At 40.4% G+C, this 10,000-nt stretch overlaps 1 protein-coding gene across 1 annotated transcript in view; it reads left to right on the top strand.

Moving 5' to 3' along the window:
* Positions 1–7,868, top strand: part of LOC122264858 (desmosome associated protein-like protein pinnin) — an 8,177-nt gene extending 309 nt beyond the window's left edge. Inside the window, exons 2-9 of the mRNA XM_043033935.2 lie at positions 2,524–2,619; positions 2,769–2,946; positions 3,130–3,227; positions 3,386–3,461; positions 3,636–3,791; positions 4,301–4,439; positions 5,181–5,396; positions 5,554–7,868. Coding sequence (XP_042889869.1) covers positions 2,524–2,619; positions 2,769–2,946; positions 3,130–3,227; positions 3,386–3,461; positions 3,636–3,791; positions 4,301–4,439; positions 5,181–5,396; positions 5,554–7,277 — 2,683 coding nt within the window. The 3' untranslated portion in view covers positions 7,278–7,868. The remainder of the gene's footprint in view (positions 1–2,523; positions 2,620–2,768; positions 2,947–3,129; positions 3,228–3,385; positions 3,462–3,635; positions 3,792–4,300; positions 4,440–5,180; positions 5,397–5,553) is intronic.
* Positions 7,869–10,000: the final 2,132 nt, after the last annotated feature.

The following is a 10,000-nucleotide window of genomic DNA, read 5'->3' as shown; positions in this document are numbered from 1 at the left end:
GACTTCTCTGGGGAATGGAGGTTTGTTGTTGATTGTCGTTGGATTTTTTCCGAGCTTTACTTAGTCGAGGGACCGAAACGCATCATAATGACAATGACGTAAATGCGTTTGTTGTATTTCGTTAATAAATCCAACGGCATTTATTGAGTTTCACATTTAAGCTTCCTTTACGCCGCAGTTTAGTGATCCCGGGGCGTAAAACTTCACAAATAAACATGAAGACTCCCTTTTCTAAACAAGAGCAAACAATGCAATGCCCGTAACGTAAATATACAAATACATCATATGTTTGAGAATAGATACTCATGAACATAGGAGTGAAATAGAAAATGATAACGAGGAAATATCCAATTTAGTAAAGGGGTAACGCTTCATCAGCGGTAAATTTGGAAAAAGACGCCCTCTGGGCACGACACGATATTTCTCTGGTAGTTTTCTTTGAGTATTGTACAGGTATTCAAAATATACCCCGATTATTTTTTGTTTCCGGAAGAAAAGGGTTATATGGTGTTATACGTCGTAATTAAAGCTACGTCATGCCGAAAGATTTGTTTTTTCGCTACACGTAGTTGCGTCTATATCCAATAATACCTCATCAGCTTATTAGGGCTCTGGCAAAGGCCAAGCCAACGAACATCTGAGCTGCACATACCCAAGCCACATAGAGTTTGATTCATGTGAATTCCTCTGGCTTTTTTAAATCCTCTCTGTCTCGTCTCCTATGGCAAGTGTTAATCTCTCATGGCATGTAACCATGATGAGGGACTTCTCTTTGGGATCAGAATGACCATGATAAGAAAATACATATATTGTAATAATTGTTAACCCATTGACTACGGGGCGCCTAACAGCCTAACTGGTCGTCAAGGCGGGCATTCAAGGACACTAGCGGCACTGGCTAATAATTAGAGGGACGGGGAAAGGATTTTCTCCGCCCTCCGGGTAGCGCTGACCAGCCCAAACAGTGATTTTCCAAAAGTCCATCATAAAATGCAGTTTAGGCTGGCTTTGGAACCCTGTTTGCTCTAGAATTAGCGCCGTTACAGCCGTTATACTTCATGACTGTGTGCGCACTTCAACTGTGAGCAGATCCAGATCCCGATGTCGCCTCATGTACACATGACACCCATATATTAGGCCCAGTCGGTGCCGACATGTATGTCGTAACACCTGTACGCAATGCGTTAATATAATCTTTTTGGGAATTACTAGCACATGAGGGGAACATCGTATGGTTACAGTTTGGCTTGCAAATTTTTGGAAGTAATTGGAATTTTCGCACAAAAGGAAGAATTTAAAGTTAATATTTCCTAGCCAGGGGCATAGTAAGTCAGAATCTGTAAATAATAAAAAAGCAGTGAGTGCCTCTGTAGCTGCACGTAGATTACAAAAGGAAATATTAAACGATAAGATATTCCTCGCCCATAATCCCACATAGGGGTTAGATATAACTAGCTCACGTGATGATCAAGCACACTTCAGTAACGACAATGATAACGGTTGTCGTAAAATAAGCTCATGTTTATGGAGCCACTCCTTTAACCCATTGGTTGCGGTTTTAATAAATTAAGTATACAGTAAGATGGTGGGTTTACATTGTCTGGCATGGTGCCATCCGTGTATACAATTGACTCTGCCTTAGCAGCAAATCATGCCATCTACTGTTAATGGGTTAACTGATCCCAATAACGACGGACTCAACACTGGGCTATTTCTAAATGCGCAGGCCTAACGTCTCAGGATATTCGTCTGCTGAGGCAGTGGCAGTCACTACACAGCCACTCTATTGCCTGGTATGCCAGCCGTACAAAAAGCCATGATGTGATATTGTGTCACTGGCAGGAAAACTTGCTGGGCCATGACGTGGTATCGCATTGTCAGTCATTAATGATTAATGTACTATTAGAGGAGAACTTAGCTCAGGGCTGGTCACCTACACTATGGTGCTGTGGCTATATATGCCAGCAGTTTAGCTGTTATTATTTAATAGTAATTTGAATATTTTTCAACCTATTTGCGCTGGGCCGATTATTTGCCTAATGTTGCTGCCACTACCCACAGCTTCCACTGGTAGGGTCTCTCCTGTTGCAATGCCGCACTGCGCCTCTCTCCCGCTTGATTCTATGGGATGCTGAGTGTTTTCTCTCTCTCTCCTAGTCAAGGACAATGCGTATATTCTAAGGCAACTGTAATAAGTATAAACACATATAACTATGTAAAATGTGTAATTAGTGGGAGAGATCATAACATGATAGGATATGATCTGACTGGAGCAAAATATTCCCATGACGTGATAGCACGTCATCTGGCATGAATGAGTTAAGTAGGGGCAGCGGCTGCAAAAACTCCTGAAGGAGCCGTAGGTTGCAAATCGGTGTTCTAGCTTAATCACCACTGGCTGAAAATAAGAGACCAAGTCCCAGACTAGAAAAAAAATGTACTAAAAGCCCCATGAAAAAATATACATATCTTCCTATGCATAAATAGAACATAGCCTCATTAAATTCTCTCTTGCCCACACAGCCAGCGCGGAGAACAGCGGAGAGTACGCCTATCCTCTGGCGGGAGGGATGAAGAGCCCCCAGCCAAGCGAAGGCCCCCCGGGGGGGTCTTTGCCAGGTAAGGAGGACACTCTATTTCCTTAAATTGATTGTAGAACCTCCTTTGTTCTGTCTCATACTCTTGGTGTTTCTCATGGGATGTGATCAGTGTAATGTGTAAAGATAACTTATCATCAAGGCTAGGCATGACAACACCTTTTTTTCTAGGCTGGGAGGAGTGGTGCAAGAGCAGCAACATGTCGACCACAGAGGGAAACCCCGGGACTTTCGTGGGGAGCACCGTCCCCCAGCAGACATGAGGGGCGACCTGCGGGCAGAGATCCATGGAGATATGCGAGGCAGACGGGTGCAAGAGGTGGCCGAGGAGGAGGAGAAGATGCCTAAGGTACGCACCCTCCTTTCTGTTTATTCTCTTTTTCCGACTGTCACTTGTGCATAGTGTTGGATTTTTCTGTGAAAGCAAGATCACTTTCTAATGAATGATTAGTAGATAGAGGATTTTTTCCTTTCTTTCTCTCTCTCTCCTCTGAGCTTTGGGAAAAGATATAATTAAACTTGTCTCCCACAGCCATCTCTGCCCTCGTCTGTGGCTCGCCCTCAAGCAGACATGAAGTCCCGCACAGAAGCTGCAGCGGAGCTCACCAAGGATAGAGCTTCTCGGGACAGGTAATGCTCTCATCTTGAGAAAAATTTATGGCATTTAATTTAGTTATGTAGTGAAAAAGCATTGTATAATTGTGTTATACTGAAAATAAAGTGTAGCACGAGTTAGTTGAGTAATTATTGAATTATGAGATATTTGAATGACACCTGTAACTCTCCAGGAACCGCCGCATGTTTGGTGCTCTACTTGGTACTCTCAAGCGATTCAAGAACGATGAAGCAAAACAGAAAGATAAGGTAAGTTGGTTATGGAAACAAGCTTGGTTATAAGTTGGTTATGGAAACAAGCTTCCCTTCTGTTTTCCTTAACTTGTTTGTTGGAGTATGATAGACCCATGGCCAATCAACGACTTGCTGTAAAAGAGAAATGGTTTAAGATTTACACCAACTGACACCCAATATTGAATCTAGGAAGAACAACGTGCTGCCATAGAGAGGAAGCTGGAGGAGAAGGGTCGCGTGGAAAAGGAGGAGCTGCGCCGAGAGCGACTGGAGTTGATCAACCAGAGGCAGGAGAGGAAGGCACAGATCAAGCGTCTCACTGTCAAGATGGCCCGTGTGAAGGAGGTGAGACTCTGCTCACGTGTGATGATAACTTCTGACCCTTGTGCTTGTGTGACATATTCTGTCATATCTCTGTAATAAATGGCTGAGGTATTATGATATAGGAATGCCCAGACAATTTCAATAGGGTGTTACCTTGTTGTGCAAATTCCTTTAGTTCTGCTCAGTTTGGAACATGTACATCGAAATGATTCAGAATATGGATAGCATTGCCAGCTGACTGAATTAAATTACCTGAATAAAGGTATAGTTTACTAACTGTCACTTAATGATTGGCCAACTTTACCGAAGGTGATATGTTTTTAACCATGATTTTTTTAAAGGAGATTCAACAAGCTTTTTTTTTTGTGTGTGTTTGTTTGTTTGTTTGTTTGTTTGTTTGTGTGCGTGTGTGTGTGTGTGTGCGTAGGGGGTGGGGTATTGCCTGCATAGGCTTTAGAAGAAGTTGTACTTTCAAAGTTCCAAGTTTTCTTCTCTGACCACCATTAATGCATTACTCTTATCCCCTTCAGCACGAGCAGTGGGAGGCACACCAAATGAAGTTAACTAGATTCATAAGAACCAAGTCCTCGCCCTCCATCTTTTGGATCCCTCGAACCCACACTGCCAAGACCACTAGCCTCGTGCGAGCCTCACACGATAGCATCATGAGTAAGTATTCCAGCTTATGAAATGGATTAAATATGGGTGAGATGGATCTTGTCGGTGCAGTTTGTATATTGAGCAGCATTCTTATATGTGGTCTTTTTTTTATGTATTTATGTAAGACTTGATCTGTTATAACTTTCCCCTCTTCATACCTTTTGGTGTGAGTGAAACAAAATTTTCAGCTACTGTTGATTGTACAATTGTGAACATGTTATTAGTTGTAAAGCATTTAATGGATTGTTCACTTCAGATACAAAGTAGACATGTTAATGAGTTTATAAAAAAAAAAGTATTTCACCAATTTTTTTGTGGAGATATTTGCATGATAATTTTTCAATACAGTCCATTCCAAACATACATATCTGTAATAATCTTTGTCATCAATCCTCAGATACAAGTGAAAGAAAGGTTGTAGCATGTATAAAAGATCTGTTTTATATTTCTGTTATACGTGCAGTACTTCATGAATTTATGGATTATAAACAAATATAACTATTCTGTGCATATAAAATGCAATTATTTAAACTTTAGAAACAAACATCTGTCTGAAGTAACTATTGTAATATGTACAAGATTTGAGGAAGACCATTGTTTTATTTTCATTTTATGTATTTGTGAATGATAAAAACACCATTTTTCCCTTATTCTTGATTTTGAAATCCTTTTCATATCATCTTTAATTTTTGTAAATAATTTTTCTTTTTTAATTATATTGTCCCACTGAATTTTTACCGACTTCCACAGAGGAACTGGAAGAGGACCGTCTCCGGATGAAGGAAGAGCTGGAGGAGATACTTGGGTCACGAGCGGAGGATGATCAGGGCGAGATGGGCAGGGATGGCGCAGAGGGGGGGGAGGAGGAGGAGGAGGAGGAAGAAACCTACGTGCACAGGGGGGTCCGCTCAGCCGTCGCCAGGCAGGGGGAGGGGGGGGTCAATACCTCTCTTGATAACTGTCCTGGTAAGTGTACCCTGTCTACTGCTCAAAGCATTTATTGTTTATGGATGCTAATTAATTTTATGAATACTATTGGCAATACTATCAATCGCATATTTATTGTCCCTGATTATATTATTAAGTCTGTACTCTAACCAAGTCCTCTGGTTTCCCTTGGCAGATTTGTTAGATTACGAGGCTGAGGAGGGAGAGCTAGTATATGGTGAGGCAGACCTGTCAGGTAAGGATGATGACGACACTGAGCGTATGGTAGTCCAGGTCGACGGCAGGGGAGAAGGAGCTCGGAAGGTAGAGATTGTAGCCAGCCAGACAGAGGAAGGGACGTCAGGTATTGATAGAGAGAATAAGGGCAATGATAGTGAGAAGGAGAATGAGGGGAAGCAGAGGGACGGGAGTAGGGAGAGGGATAGGCGCAATAGAGAGAAGGATAAAGGTAGGGAAGGAGAGAGGGAGAGAAGGAACAAGGAAAAGGGCAAAGAGAAGGATAGAATTAGAGAGAAAGATAGAGATAGGGAGATGGATAGAGATAAAGGGAAAGACAGGATTGTTGGGAGGGATAAGGAAAGGGACAAGGCAAGGGAAAAAAGCAGAGACACAGCAGAGAGGGAAAAGAGTAGAGAAATTTGCAAGAACAGAGAAGTACAAACTCTCTACAACAAAGAGACGGAGCTGGAGGCCACGGTTGTGCATGTCAAAATAGAGAAAGACGACGACGACGAGGCAGGGGCCAAGGCCTCTGAGGCAGTGCTCAAGAAAGTCAAGGAGGAGAAACCTGACAAGGCATCCACAGGCACAGCTGACAAGGCTGATGTGGAAGAGGCTTCCGTCCCCACCGACATCCCCCCACTCCCTCCTGCTGCATCCACTTCGCCACGGCCTCCAGCCACCATTGCTCCACTTTCCCCTCCCGCTGTGGGTCCTGCAACCAGTGAAGAGGAGCAACAGGGAGGCCAAACAGAAGAGCCTGAGAGGGCTGAGGAAAGCAGGAGTCACAAGAGCGACAACGAACCCGCCGCTTTGTCCCGCGATCCAACAAATGGGAAAGATCCACCTCCCACTGAAAGTAAGAGCACACAGGATAAAAGTGATGACAAGGAAGGAGAAGCAGAGGTAGGTAAAAAATCAAAGTCCAGACACAGCAAGGATGAAAAAGGGAAAGCACAGAAAGCTCAAAAGAAGCTTGAGAAAAGGAAGAAAAAGAAAGCAAGTGAAGAGAAGAAGAAGAAGAAAGGCGAGGACTCATCAGACAATAGCAGTAGTGAAGACAGCAGTAGTGATAGTAGCAGCGACAGTAGCGATAGTGGTAGCTCAGATTCAGAGAGCTCGTCCTCCAGCTCAGGGTCATCCTCGGGGTCCTCATCGGACTCAGAGAGCGACTCCAGCTCCACCACCAGCTCGGGCTCAGACACAGAATCGGACCGAGAGAGAAGAAAGAGAAAGGGTAGGCGGAGGGGGCGGGAGTCGAGGAGTGGGGAAAGCAGTAGTGACAGTGAAGGAGAAGGGGGAGAGAAAAAGACAAGGAAAATGATAAGGAAGAAGGATTCCACAGAGCACGGGAAGGTAACGAGTGTTAAGATAAAGGAGGAGCCACAGAGTGATGAGGATAAAGGCAAGAGAGATGCAAAAGAGAAGAGCAAAGATAAAGATGCCAAAAGGAAGGAGAAGGAGGGCCTGAAAGTGAAGGAAGGGGATAAAGAGAAGGATAGGGATGCTGTCAGGCGAAGGGAGAGGGAGAAAGAGAGGGACAGGGACAAGGATAAAAAGAATGTTAGGAGCAAAAGCAAGGAAAGAAAAAGGGAGAGGAGTAGGAGCAGAGAACGTAGGAGAGACAGGAGTAGGAGCCGGGATAAAGAGAGGAAGAGTGACAGGAAAGATAGGCGATAAAATTTACTTCCAGGAGAGATAGGAGGAAGGGCATTACACGGGAGGTTGATGCAGGGGGGGGGGGTTATTTTGAATGGAGGTTTTTCATTCTTAAGTGCTCTCTTTTAGTGATGTGTTTTTTGTAAAAAGTCATTTCATTACACAAAGTTGGTACATATAAGAACTATTTACTAAACATTGCATATATAAAGTTGAAGTTAAGCATGAGCTTTATACTTCCATCTCGGCTAGTAAAAAAAAAAAAAAAAAGCCATGGCTGAATCTATTATCACCATTTTCTATTATAATAGATGAAGTAGAAATGTATTCAAGATCTTTCTGACAAAGATACATGTTTTTAAAGTTACTGTTACAGTCTATACACCTTATTGATGAAAGTTAATTCAGTCATGGTTAATAGAGGATAAAGTTCTCTTATTTTAGTTGCATTATGTACAGATATATATATATTTTTTTTCTTTTTTTTTCTTTTCTTTTCTTTTTTTTTTTCTTTTTTTTTAGTTTTTAAATTTATCTTCCTTTTTTATTGATACCAACTTCTTTTCCAGTACATGTTAGATTTTTTTGTGAAATAAATATGATCCCACAGGATTGCTCTGTTTGACTACCCTTAAAATTAATCCAAACAGCATGTGATACAGTGTGAATAAAGATTGTTTAAATAATGCAAGGTATTTTTTAGGTAACTTATATTAGCGAAAGAGAGACAGATTGGCTCGTGCAAGAGTGCAGTTAACCCACTTACGACGGGGGCATTCCAGCCTTGAATGTCCCAATGCCGGGGCGTTTGAATTATTAGGCCTAAATCAATTAAATGGCTGGCACAATACTGTGCCACCCGGCCACTGGACTTTTGAATGAGCGGTACAGTACTGTACCACCTGTCCAGAGAGGGTTAAGGCAAAGAAAATTGGAGATCAGCTGTGAAGCAGTAAAACCCTGTTTCAGATAACAGGACACATACCATAGTCTAAACAGCATTCTTGGGCTTTTATAGCCCCACCCCCCCTGATGACTTCAAGAAATGTTGGTTTATAGTTACTTTTATCAAATGCTTATACATATCTACTACTATTTATTACTGGTATTCACAGGTGGCATAAACACTATTGGAAAAATATATTTACTATCAGAATGTGTGTGAACTTTACTATAACAAATGTGTAGCTGAAAATGGAGAGAGGTGAGGAAAAGGAAGGCTTTCGTTAGAGGTAAGTTCACATACATCTACCTATGGAAAATTTACATCTGATGATATTTATGCTGCTTATGAATACCGATAGTAAATATTTGTAACGTGAGATTGTATAAATATAGATGTGATTGATGCCAGTAATTTTTAATTTGCCGTGCAATGTTTTTTGGTGCCTCTATTCACTAGGAAAATAATGATTGGTCATTGTAAAAAACAACATTATCAGCTAGGCTCTAAATGCCTAGGAACTTTGTTTTGACTGTTATTACCAGAGAACTATGCTTAAACTAATTCACAGTGAAAAGATCCACAGTACTATCACTGCACAAGGCTCATAAAGCCAGCAAACGAATGGAATTGTTACTTGAAACTAGCACAGGATGAAAAATATTAATTTATATCTTACCTCTCTTAAGATATTTGAGCTCTCTTATTATTTTCTAGACTTTATGGTTTGATTTGTGAATCTTTATATGAAATATTAGCAAAGCGAAACTGAATACCAATTATTTTGATGCCCTAGTTACACAGGTGCAGACATAAATAGCTTAATTTCAAGAAAGGGGAAAGTGCAGTACAAAATGGATCCAACCCCTTGAAAAGTTGCCATCACGGAAGGATGAATGAAGATCCTGTTGGATACAATTATCATTATTATTATTATTATTATTATTATTATTATTCCTAAAAACTATAAAACCCAAACTACATTTTTTTGTTGTTGTGAAATTTATGTGTGATGTGAAATTTAAATAAAATAACAATACCATATTTCTGAATACGTCATGAAGATATTTACATAAAAAAAGAAAGTGCTCTTGAAATAGTTCTTTTTTCTTGAACAGGACGAATTTATGAGAACAAATAACTGTTGTTGTTCGAGAGGTAATTGTTTTTCAGATTTGTTTGCCTTAATATTGTTTTATTACAATATTAGCATGGCGAAAGTGATGACTATGTACTATATTTGAAATAATCTGTATTTTGTGTGAAAAGTTTCTTAATGATAATACAGTGCCTATGATGTTCATCGCTGGTTATCGGCATATATTATAAGGACAGTTTCTCGTGCGGATGTTTTGGAATGAGTTTTATATGCCGTCAGCCTCTGAAAACAAGGTTATAAAGATTATAATGTCAAAATCTAGTTTAAGTTTTGATACAACACCTATATAAATGTAAAATGCAAGTACTTTTGCCCTTCTGGCTTCATTCTAAGGAAAGGTTTATCTTAGTTTTTCCAGGTTAGGAGCCCTTTCCTCTTTCTTCTTTCCTCTTTACTCTTTACTCTTTTATCCTAGGTGTACCAAGAGCCTTTTAAGGTGCAGTTGATGTCCCAAATTGAATACACAACTTGTTCCTAATTTGTAAGTTGTTTTTATTGATATTCATGAAACATAATTATTTATCTTATAAGTTTTCCAAGATTCAAGAATCTTTTTCAATGATGTATATCAAGCAATATCTATACATATCTATATATACATTATTTATATTATATATATATATATATATATATATATATATA

The sequence above is a fragment of the Penaeus japonicus genome, unplaced genomic scaffold (assembly GCF_977035675.1).
Source record: "Penaeus japonicus unplaced genomic scaffold, GWHDUDI00000001_assembly GWHDUDI00000009, whole genome shotgun sequence".
Taxonomy (NCBI): Eukaryota; Metazoa; Arthropoda; class Malacostraca; order Decapoda; family Penaeidae; genus Penaeus; species Penaeus japonicus.
Note: the sequence above shows the minus strand (reverse complement) of the source record. Positions and strands in the feature narration are given on the sequence as shown.